Source organism: Nerophis ophidion, linkage group LG05 (assembly GCF_033978795.1).
Source record: "Nerophis ophidion isolate RoL-2023_Sa linkage group LG05, RoL_Noph_v1.0, whole genome shotgun sequence".
Lineage (NCBI taxonomy): Eukaryota > Metazoa > Chordata > Actinopteri > Syngnathiformes > Syngnathidae > Nerophis > Nerophis ophidion.
In genome coordinates this window covers 47,104,778-47,117,277 of record NC_084615.1, presented here as the reverse complement: position 1 = coordinate 47,117,277, position 12,500 = coordinate 47,104,778, and the positions used below count along the sequence as shown (strand labels likewise).

Below are 12,500 nucleotides of genomic sequence, written 5' to 3'. Positions count from 1 at the left end.
GAATTTATGGAACATCATTAGTAATTTTTCCTGGTTAAGATTAATTTTACAATTTTGATGACATGTTTTAAATAGGTTGAAATCCAATCTGCACTTTGTTAGAACATATAACAAATTGGACCAAGCTGTATTTCTAACAAAGACATCTCATTATTTCTTCTAGATTTTCCAGAACAACATTATTTATATAAATTCAAAAGACTTTGAAATAAGATTTAAGTTTGATTCTACAGATTTTCTAGATTTGCCAGAATAATCATTTTGAATTTTAATCATAATAAGTTTGAAGAAATATTTCACAAATATTCTTCGTTGAAAAAACAGAAGTTAAAATGAACAATTAAATTAAAATGTATTTATTATTCTTTACAATAATAAAAAAAAAAAATTACTTGAACATTGATTTAAATTGTCAGGAAAGAAGAGGAAGGAATTTAAAAGGTAAAAAGGTATATGTGTTCAAAAATCCTAAAATCCTTTTTAAGGTTGTATTTTTCATCTAAAATTGTCTTTCTGAAATTTATAAGAAGCAAAGTAAAAAAATAAATTAATTTTTTTAAACAAGTGAAGACAAAGTCTTTAAAATATTTTCTTGGATTTTCAAATTCTATTTGAGTTTTGTCTCTCTTAGAATTAAAAATGTTGAGCAAAGCGAGACCAGCTTGCTAGTAAATAAATACAATTTAAAAAACAGAGGCAGCTCACTGGTAAGTGCTGCTATTTGAGCTAATTTTAGAACAGGCCAGCGGGCGACTCATCTGGTCCTTACGGGCTACCTGGTGCCCGTGGGCACCGCGTTGGTGACCCCTGTTCTATCATAACAACATGACTACAAATTGTTTGTTGCTTCTCTTGGACTGTGCACGCGCTCACTGCGCATACATGTTGACAAAACAGGCTGAGTGACCGCTGCAAACGGCAATCATTTTGTTTGGGCCACCAATTTTATTACATAAACTTAGTAATTGTGAACAAAAAGCTAGTCAATGCTGTTCTTGTTATATTTCTTGCTTTAAAATATGTCACTGTGAACAAGTTCCAAACAGCCCCTGAGCCATTATACGGTCAGTGATCAGATCAATGCATACATCAGTACAAATATGTGTCAGTGGACTCAAACTGGTGGGCATGCTGGCATATTTCACTCCAAAATACAGCCTGCAACAACTTAGATACAACTTTTACCAGGTTTTGAAAATGACACACATTAAAGTTAAATATTTAAAAATGTTGTTTGAGGACATTCTGATGAAAAAAAATGCATTTGTGGGGGACTTTTATTAAGCACATTTTAATTGTGCAAGCGAGTAATCACCTGTGATTAATCAGGATTATCGTATTTCCTTAAATTGCACCCAAGGCACTAATTAATTTAAAACCTCTTCTCACTCCTGCGCTTACCAAAGGCATGCGGTAAAAGTAAGCATGCGCTAATAGTTTTAAAACCTCTTCTCACTCCGGCACTTACCAAAGGTCTGCAGTAAAAATTTGAGTGTGATGTAAGTTTGGACCTTAAATCCTCCTGAATAGATCTTAGTCTTCTTCCCTTTATGCGATTTCAAATTACCGGTATTGAAAACAGCCTCCTCCATTGTGAAAATGATGACAGGGGAAGTGTCACTCGTGATGTCACGAGTTAGACCAGGCGGTAGTACTAAGCATGCGCTAATTATTTTGGGAAGCGAGTTTGACCCTGCACTAATTCAAGGCAGGCGCATACTATATGCCCTGCGGCAATTCAAGGAAATACGGTATTCAAAATTACAAAATGTGATTAATCTGATTTAAAAAATAATTTTAACGTTTTTATTATTAGTTACAATTTATCATTATCCATCCATCCATTTTCTAACGCTTGTCCCTCTCGGTGGACCCAGGGGTGGCTGGAGCCTATTCCAGCTGCATTCCAGCAGAAGGTGGAGTACACCCTGGACAAGTCACCGCCTCATCACAGGGCCAACACAGATAGACAGACAACATTCACACTCACATTCATACGCTAGGGTTAATTTAGTGTTGCCAATCAACCTATCCCCAGGTGCATGTCTTTGGAGGTGGGAAGAAGTCCAAGTAACCCACGCAGTCATGAGGAGAACATGCAAACTCCACACAGAAAGACCCAAAGCCCGGGGATCGAACCCAGGACCTTCTCACTGTGAGGCCCACCCACTAACATATATATTTTTATAATTTAATACTTCGTCAGTACTATCATTTAGTATTTTGATATTTTGATAATTTAAAAAAACGTGTTATTTAATATTTTTAAATCTATATGATTACTTAATATCTGTATAGTTCCTGAAACTTTTGCAAGTGTTGTTGCAATACACATTTTGGCCATAGGCAGCAGTATTGTGGTGATATGTGGTTTATACTTCATTCCACAATCACATCTTGTTTCCATAGGAAGTTCATTCATTGCAGTGCTGAACTCTGTTGTATTTGCACCTGGCTCGCTGACAATAAACTTTCCATACACTTAGGTAAAATGGAATCCATCCTATTTGGGTCCCACATCAACCTTAAGAAAGTCAGTGACTTCACTATAAAAGTGGGGGACATTGTTATCACCAGGAAAGATGAGATCACCTACCTAAGTTCCATTCTAGAGGCTAATCTTTCCTGTGATAAAATGGCAACCAAGGTAATCAAAAAAGTCAACTAACGAACAAGATTTCTTTACAGAATCTCCTCTCTGGTCAACAAAAGCACCTTGAAGATTAAAGCGGGAACTCCAGCTCAACCCTTTTTCGATTACGCTTGCACCTCCTGTTACCCCAGCACCTCCAAAACCCTCATATCTAGACTCCAAACATCCCAGAACAAGCTTGTCAGGTTACTTTTAGACCTCCACCCCAGATCTTACCTCACTCCAACCCACTTCTCCAAAATGGGCTGGCTCAGGATGAAGGACAGAGTCAAACAACTTGCACTGAGCCTAGTTTATAAAATCCGCTTCACCTCCCTGATACCGAAGTACATGTCAAACTACTTCCAGAACGTAAATGACCGCCATAACCACAACACCAGGGGGAGCTCCACAAACCACGTTAAACCCAGATTCCCATCTAACAAAGGTCTTAACTCATTCTCCTTCTATGCCACATCAATGTGGAATGCACTCCCAACAGGTGTAAAAGTAAGTGCATCTCTATCCTCCAGGCAACTCTCAACCCTTTACTAACACCCTCCCTCCTCCACCTCCCACCTCCCTGTATTGTAAATAATCAAATGCACATACTTGTTCTTATGCTTTCTGAACTCACTATGTTCACTGCTCTCTGTAAATATTCTATCAAGTCAGACCTACACTGTTTCAATGTCCATTTCTCTGACGATGCAATTGTTGATGACTGAAGTACTGATTTCAACCAAAACCTAACCCCCCGGATTGTAAATAATGTAAATAATTCAATGTATACACTATGATGATTAACTTGTATGATGACTGTGTTATGTTGATAGTATATATTTGTACCATGAATTGATTTACGTGGACCCCGACTTAAACAAGTTGAAAAACTTATTCAGGTGTTACAATTTAGTGTTCAATTGTACGGAATATGTACTGAACTGTGCAATCTACTAATAAACGTTTCAATCAATCAAAGCAGCAATGAAATATAACAGAAAAGGTTTTTAGATGAAATACTTACATGTTTTGGCAAATCTGCAAAGCAGACAAAATAGTGTCAGCTGTTTTTTGCATTATTTGTAATGACACATGACCTCTTCTTCCTACCTTTCGTCACGTTTCTCCTTTGCCTGATTTTAGCCCCGACCACGAATACGACGACCAGCAGCAGCACCAAGGCTCCAACTGCAGCAGCGATGATGATGATGATGAGCCGGGTGTGTTCAGGTGGTGGAGCTATAGGTTGACCACCCGCGAAGGCCGGCGTGATCTCGGCCTGGATCTTGACGTCATTTTCTCCATACTGACACGTGTACTTCCTGTCGTGACCTGGCTGACGCTTCACTTTGATGTGCGACTCGCAATTGAGCTCCTGGATGAACTCGTGTCCAGCTCCGCCTTCTGGACGTAAATGGGAGCCTCCCTCGTCCACCCAGTGAAGACTCTTCTCAGGACATTGTCCATCGTAGTTAGTCAGGGTGCACTTGAGGGTCACGTGACCGTCTCTGCTAGGATCGGCGCCCCCAGGAGATGACACTGTGAGACACAAGGTGAAGAGTAACAGGGTCAAAGTTCATGTCCATGCCCTTGATGACGAGTCGAGGACACTCACGCGTCAAAACAGCCAAGAACATGCTTCTGTCACGCTGCACCCGACATGTGTAGTAGCCAGCGTCCTCCCCCGTCACATTGTTGACCACCAGCGAGCAGCCGTTCCCCAAGCTGAGACGCCGAGACCTGGGCTCGGTGAACACCACCTTGCCTTCGTCCACCTCCAGGAGGGTCCTAGTACCTTGTCTGCTGTAGAGCCACTTGAAGTTAGACTCAGAGCATGAGGGCTGGCTGCAGGGCAGGATGGCCACGCCTCCTTCGCTGGAAAACAAAACTGGCTGTCCACCGATGCCTGCAGGACAGCAAACCGGTTCAGACCCGAACAACAGCACCTGCACTGGTTGCAGACAAGTAGTGTACGCTTTCTTTAACTCACTTCAACACAACCTACAGAAATCGGGGCAGAAAATGTATCATTTAATTAATGATCAACAATACTCTCGGCAGGGTTCTTGAGGGTGCATGGGAGTTTGCCCAACCAGTCTACATGTACTTTGTGGACTTGGAGAAGGCATTCGACCGTGTCCCTCGGGAAGTCCTGTGGGGAGTGCTCAGAGAGTATGGGGTATCGGACTGTCTTATTGTGGCAGTCCGTTCCCTGTACGATCAGTGCCAGATCTTGGTCCGCATTGCCGGCAGTAAGTCGAACACATTTCCAGTGAGGGTTGGACTCCGCCAAGGCTGTCCTTTGTCACCGATTCTGTTCATAACTTTTATGGACAGAATTTCTAGGCGCAGTCAAGGCATTGAGGGGTTCCGGTTTGGTGGCCGTGGGATTAGGTCTCTGCTTTTTGCAGATGGTGTGGTCCTGATGGCTTCATCTGGCCGGGATCTTCAGCTCTCACTGGATCGGTTCGCAGCCGAGTGTGAAGCGACCGGAATGAGAATCAGCACCTCCAAGTCCGAGTCCATGGTTCTCGCCCGGAAAAGGGTGGAGTGCCATCTCCGGGTTGGGGAGGAGACCCTGCCCCAAGTGGAGGAGTTCAAGTACCTAGGAGTCTTGTTCACGAGTGAGGGAAGAGTGGATCGTGAGATCGACAGGCGGATCGGTGCGGCGTCTTCAGTAATGCGGACGTTGTACCGATCCATTGTGGTGAAGAAGGAGCTGAGCCGGAAGGCAAAGCTCTCAATTTACCGGTCGATCTACGTTCCCATCCTCACCTATGGTCATGAGCTTTGGGTCATGACCGAAAGGATAAGATCACGGGTACAAGCGGCAGAAATGAGTTTCCTCCGCCGTGTGGCGGGGCTCTCCCTTAGAGATAGGGTGAGAAGCTCTGCCATCCGGGAGGGACTCAAAGTAAAGCCGCTGCTCCTTCACATCGAGAGGAGCCAGATGAGGTGGTTCGGGCATCTGGTCAGGATGCCACCCGAACGCCTCCCTAGGGAGGTGTTTAGGGCACGTCCAACCGGTAGGAGTTCACGGGGAAGACCCAGGACACGTTGGGAAGACTATGTCTCCCGGCTGGCCTGGGAACGCCTCGGGATCCCCCGGGAAGAGCTAGACGAAGTGGCTGGGGAGAGGGAAGTCTGGGTTTCCCTGCTTAGGCTGTTGGCCCCGCGACCCGACCTCGGATAAGCGGAAGATGATGGATGGATGGATAATGATCAACAAAGATCCCCTCCATTTTAATAATGGAAACGTTTTTTTTGTTATTTTAGTACCGAGAAGCAGATAAAATGCCTTTCAGAGGAAACCATTCCTAGAATACATATTAGAAGTGTACCGGACAGACCTTCTTTTGGCAATGTATGGAGATTACTGAACGTGTTGTACTCAGACTGCACAGGAAACAAAAAGGCCGCCGTCCTGACTCTGGATGCTCATAAAGCTTTTGATTCAATTGAGTGGGCTTATCTTTTTCATGTTCTCAAATTATTTGGGTTGGGAGAAAATTTTATAAAATGGGTTAAAATTATTTATTTTGCACGAAAATCATATGTCATAACTAATAATGTAATATTGGATAGTTTTGAATTACATGGCGGCGTGAGACAGAGTGACTGTCTTTCGCCCTTACTTTTTAATTTGGCCCTCGAACCACTGGCTATTGGCTTAAGAATGAACTCTAATATTAAAGGATTTTCAGTGGGCTCATCAGAGAGTCTCATCTCACTTTATGCAGATGATGTACTGATGTACTTGTTACACTTACTGAGACAGAAATTGCATTACCACTTCTTTTAGAATATTTAGACTCTTTTGGTAGAATATCTGGTTATAAAATAAACTGCTCCAAAAGTGAGTTTAGGTTCCTAGGAGATAATGTTAAGATCAGTCAAAATCCAATAAAGTCGCAGAAAAATGCATATCCTATCTTGGCTTAAAAATATCTAAAAATTATGAATCATTACTAACGTTGAACTTTACTGAAGCCTTTGAGAAACTGAAAGTGTGTATTGAGTATTGGAAGACCCTACCTCTCTCTATATAAGGCAGAGTGAATGCTATCAAAATGATCACTCTGCCAAAATGTATACATTTTTTTCAAAATTGACCAATTCTAATTCCTGCAGATTTTTTCCAAAAACTTGAATCTTTAGTTCTAGATTTTGTGTGGGAATGTAAAAAACGCAGAATATCTAAAAAGCACTTATTTAGATCTACAAAGGAAGGGGGACTGGGTCTTCCAATGTTCAAAAATTATTATTGAGCATCAAATCTGAACGCATTGACCTATTGGAAGATGGGGTTCCCAAATAATGAATCTCTTAATTCTGCTCCCTTATGGCTGAAATTGGAACTGCAGTCATTAGTTAAACCCTATACATCAGGGGTCTCAAACATGCGGCCCGTGAGACGTTATTATGTGGCCCACTCTTCGATATGACAATTTAATGTTGGTGCGGGCCGCAAGTTTAATATGAAGGGCGCTTGACAGCGTCATACTTGCCAACGTCCCCAATTTTCCCAGGAGACCCCTGAATTTTAGGGCACCAATTCTATCGAAGTCTCTGTCGATATTTACCAGATCAACAATATTCAGGAAGTGCCATAATAGCACTGCCTTTAGCGCCCCCTACATCCTGAACTGACAGCGTGCAAGCCCAGTTGTATGTTGCATCTGGCCATGCAAGACGCACATGTGGTATTGCAAACTATATTTGATCAACAGCTACACACGTCACACTAAGGGTGGCCGTAAAAAAAACTTCAACACTGTTACAAATATGTGCCAGACTGTGAACCTACAACAAACAAGAATGACAAACACATTTCGGGAGAACATCCACATCGTAACACAACATAAACACAACAGAACAATTACCCAGAATCCCATGCAGCCCTAACTCTTTGGCCTACAATATGCACACCCCCGCTACCACCAACCCCCACCCTCCCTACTTGCGTCGGTTGAGGTGTTGTATATTGTAGCCCGGGAGACTTAGGGCTGCAAGGTGTTCTGGGTATTTGTTCTCTTGTGTTTAAGTTGTGTTAAAGTACGGAAATTCTCCCAAAAAGGGTTTGTCATTCTTGTTCGGTGTGGGTTCAAAGTGTGGTGCATATTTGTAACTGTGTTAAAGTTGTTTATACGGCCACCCTCAGTGTGACCTGTATGGCTGTTGACCAAGTACATCTTGCTGCCACGTACGTTGTTCTGCACAAGTCTCATACAACATGTTATGGAGCCGGCACATTGGTTGTGTGATGTAAAAGCGTGCGCGATGACATGTAGTGGAGCAGTAGTCCTCTTTTAGGGGGTGCGCGAACCCCTGGAGGTACTTGAAAGGACAAGTGAGATTTAATAAAAACAGTCTAAAAAATAGAAACAATTCATAAATCCTTTAGAAATATGTTTATTGAATAATATTTCAATGACATATGAATATAAGTTCATAAACTGTGAAAAAATAATACAACAATCCAACATTCAGTGTTGACAGCTAGACTTTTTGTGGACATGTTCCATAAATATTGATGTTAAAGATGTCTTTTTTTGTGAATAAATTCTTAGAATTAAGTTGATGAATCCAGATGGATCTCTATTACAATCCCCAAAGAGGGTACTTTAGGTTGATGATTACTTCTATGTGTAGAAATCTTAATTTATAATTGAATCACTCGTTTATTTTTCAACAAGTTTATTTGTTATTTTTATATCTTTTTTTCCCAAATAGTTCAAGAAAGACCACTACAAATGAGCAATATTTTGCACTGTTATACAATTTAATAAATCAGAAACTGATGAAATCGTGCTGTATTTTACTTTATCTCTTTTTTTCAGCCAAAAATGCTCTGGTCTGATTAGGGGGTACTTGAATTCAAAAAATATTCACAGTTCACAGTGAAAAAAGGTTTAGAACCACTGTTGTAGAGGACGTTAAAGGCAGTGCAGTCACGGCAGCCCTTAATAATGTCGGCCGGGTGAAAATTGGGATAAAATCGGGAGAATGGTTGCAACGGTAGATTGTCGGGAGGTGCACTGAAATTCAGGAGTCTCCCGGAAAAATCGTGAGGGTTGGCAAGTATGTTGCAAGGGCGGGAAAGCCATTCATAGAAGGTGAATTCATTAAAAAGTGCATGTTAGATTTTTTTAAGAAATCTTTTCTTGCGGCCCAGCCTCACCCAATTTCTGCATCGAGTAGCCCCCAGGTAAATTGAGTTTGAGACCCCTGCTATACATCATTGCTATCTCTACTTTTTACTAAACCAGTCTCTTCAATTAAATCAATAAGTCATTGTGTAGTAGTACGAAATTCTATCAAAACTCTTGAATTAAAAAACTATTGAATATTTCCAATGTACTGTAACTATGTATTCACCAATATGTCACAATCATGCGTCTATTCCAACATTAACAGATGAAATTTTTTTTAACTGGCACTCAAATGGAATTAAATGCATAAAAGACATTTATGTCGAGGACAGTCTTGTGTCATTTGAGCAATTGCGAATCAAATTTATTTTTTCCCAATTAAGTTGGTTTTGCTATTTGCAGGTAAAAACATTTATTAAAGAAAACATTTCAAAGTCTCAGCTGGTAAATTAAAAAACATCCTCTTTTAGAATTATAACATTTATCACTCACATGAAAAAAGCTTATCGCAAAATTTGCCAGCTGCTTCATTATGCCCATGACATCAGCAGACAGTGTTAAAAGAGCACGGGAACAGGAACTAAGAACAACATTACCCAATCAGCAATGGGAACAGGAACTAAGAACAACATTACCCAATCAGCAATGGGAACAGACATTCTCTCAAATTCACAAGTGCTCAATTAACAGCACACATAGGCTCATGCAGTTTAAAGTGATTCATCGTTTTTACTATTCTTAAGTTTTATCACACAAATTTTATCATGATACATCTCCACTTTGTGATAAATGTAAATCTGCTGAAGGATCATTATCTCACTCATTTTGGGGATGTCCAATTATTCAATCATTTTGGTCCAGCATTTTCTTTTTTTACTCGGGGGGTATATCAGAGAAAACTGGTCCCTGACAGGGATATAATCCTGTTTGGGTGGTCTTCAGAAATACAAAAGCTTCCAAAATATATTACAACTGCGTTGCTGCTTGGGATGGTCTTGGCCAAAAGACTCATTCTCAGAGACTGGAAAACCCCATCTGCACCCAACTTCAGGAACTGGTTAAATGAACTGGTGAATGTAATGACTCTTGAAAAAATAAGATTTATAAACTCTACAAATATGAATAAATGGGAACTAACCTGGAAACCTTTACTGACATATATTGAATCAAAACTTATAGACATTTAAAGAAAAACAAAACTGCCATCTTTATTGGAGTTGTATTCCTTTTTTTTTTAAATTGTTATTATTTTTGTATTGATTCTACACAATTGTTTTTTTTGTCACTTTTGATATGAGTTTATCATGGCTTACTTGCTTTTTTTTTTTTTTTTTTGTGATTATTGTTTTGTATTGTTTAAGCCCTGTAATTTTTACTTGGTTTTTTTTCCTTTTTAAGTGTGTACGGTGGACAGGCCCAAAGGAGGTGATCTTGTGATCACTCCCTGAGGATCGTTGATGCTGAGGAATGTTCATCCATTTTGCTATGGTCAGGATGGATATATATATATATATATATATATATATATATATATATATATATATATATATATATATATATATATATATATATATATATATATGTATATGTACATATATATATATATATATATATATATATATATATATATGTATATATATATACATATATACATATATACACACAATATTTGGGTATCTTTTCTAATAATGTCTATACTGTAAACCTTGAGTTGTTAAAGTTCGAGTGCACCTCTCTCCTCAAGTGTGTATGTGAGTGTGTATGAGTGGATGTGTGCCTGTATGAAGGGTTTGCGGGAGCAAAGAATGACTGTTTAATGTCATTTTAACTGTAAAATCTAATAAAATATACTTGCAAAAAAAAAGAAGTGTACCAATACAAATGTTTCACTTCTGATACGATACCAATACGAGTGTTGGCCAATACTGACATTAATCCAATACAATAATAGCAGAAATCATAGCACATACTTGTGCTATGAATTTTTTTTTTTTTAATAATGAATGAGGGAAAAACGGAAATTTTAGTTTTTGGTCCGGCCCTTACTGACATGGGACCATTGCAAAATTATGTGCGTCCCAAAGTCACCAGCCTGGGTGTCACTATAGACAGCGATTTTAAACTAGACAAACAAGTCAATGGCGTTTTAAAATCGTGTTTTTATCACCTTCGTCTTTTAGTAAAGGTTAAACCGTTTTTATCTTTTAACCTTTTTGAACAAGTCGTGCATGCTTTTATTTCAAGTCGCCTGGACTACTGCAATGCACTTTATGCTGGCATTAGCCAAAAAGCTCTCTCCCGGTTGCAGTTAGTCCAGAACGCGGCAGCACGACTTTTAACAGGGGCCAGGAAACGCCAGCATATAACCCCAATTCTTCAGAGTTTGCACTGGCTCCCTGTTCATTTTAGAATTGAATTTAAAACATTGCTGTTTGTTTTTAAATCTTTACATGGACTGGCACCTCAGTATATCTCGGACCTCATCCAAATTTACATCCCTGCGCGCGCTCTGAGGTCCGAGAGCCAGCTCCAGCTCGTGGTGCCCAAGACCAGACTTAAGACCAGGGGAGACAGGGCCTTCTCTGTGGTCGGCATTAAGCTCTGGAACACTCTGCCACTCCATGTTCAAACTGCTTCCACAGTGGAGTGTTTTAAGTCTCTTCTTAAGACCCACTTTTATTCTTTGGCTTTTAACACTACGTGAGTTGTGTGGTCCTCTGTCCTCTGTTGTCCTCTGTGTTTTTTATACACTTTGATTTTTATTTTACTGTTTTAATTGATTTTACCCTTTAAAATAGTTTTTAATCATATTTGTTTTTATATTGTTTTTATTGGTTTTATTTTTATTCATTATGTGTTTTATTCAGTCATTGGTGGAGCATAATATTGTTTTTAACATGGCTGTGCAGCACTTTGGAAACGTTATTGTTGTTTAAATGTGCTATATAAATAAAGTGGATTGATTGATTGATTGATATTATTTTGTAGCGTTGAATGTTAGAAATGGTTCAATCGTGTAAAATTAGTCAAACAGAGAACAATGATATGCATGAAAAACAAACTTTATGAGAGATTAATGCTTTTGAAGCAGATAGTTAATTTGTGTTATGGCGATGCCTAATGGTCACAATAATTCATTAAATTTAAGTTCATGACGCAGTAAGTTGATTTATGCAGAAGTGTTTGTTACTGGATACGTTCTAATACGCTTGTGCCTTAAAGACTTTGTAAGTAACATGGAAATTTAACTCTTTGACAGGTGTTTATATCAACAAATGTGGTCATTTATTGTTCAATGAAGGACATTCATTACATACAGTGGGGCAAAAAAGTATTTAGTCAGCCACCGATTGTGCAAGTTCTCCCACTTAAAATGATGACAGAGGTCTGTAATTTTCATCATAGGTACACTTCAACTGTGAGAGACAGAATGTGAAAAAAAATCCAGGAATTCACATTGTAGGAATTTTAAAGAATTTATTTGTAAATTATGGTGGAAAATAAGTATTTGGTCAACCATTCAAAGCTCTCACTGATGGAAGAAGGTTTGGCTCAAAATCTCACGATACATGGCCCCATTCATTCTTTCCTTAACACATATCAATTGTCCTGTCCCCTTAACAGAAAAACAGCCCCAAAGCATGATGTTTCCACCCCCATGCTTCACAGTAGGTTTGGTGTTCTTGGAATGCAACTCAATATTCTTCTTCCTA

At 39.5% G+C, this 12,500-nt stretch overlaps 1 protein-coding gene across 2 annotated transcripts in view; it reads right to left on the bottom strand.

Annotated features, from left to right (window-relative positions):
* Nucleotides 1–12,500, bottom strand: part of LOC133553209 (uncharacterized) — a 30,766-nt gene that overhangs the window by 3,928 nt on the left and 14,338 nt on the right. For both annotated transcript variants that reach the window (XM_061901149.1, XM_061901148.1), the window contains exons 2-4: nucleotides 4,251–4,541; nucleotides 3,746–4,174; nucleotides 3,660–3,673 (exon numbers count right to left, since the gene is read on the bottom strand). In XM_061901149.1, coding sequence (XP_061757133.1) covers nucleotides 3,660–3,673; nucleotides 3,746–4,174; nucleotides 4,251–4,541 — 734 coding nt within the window. The remainder of the gene's footprint in view (nucleotides 1–3,659; nucleotides 3,674–3,745; nucleotides 4,175–4,250; nucleotides 4,542–12,500) is intronic.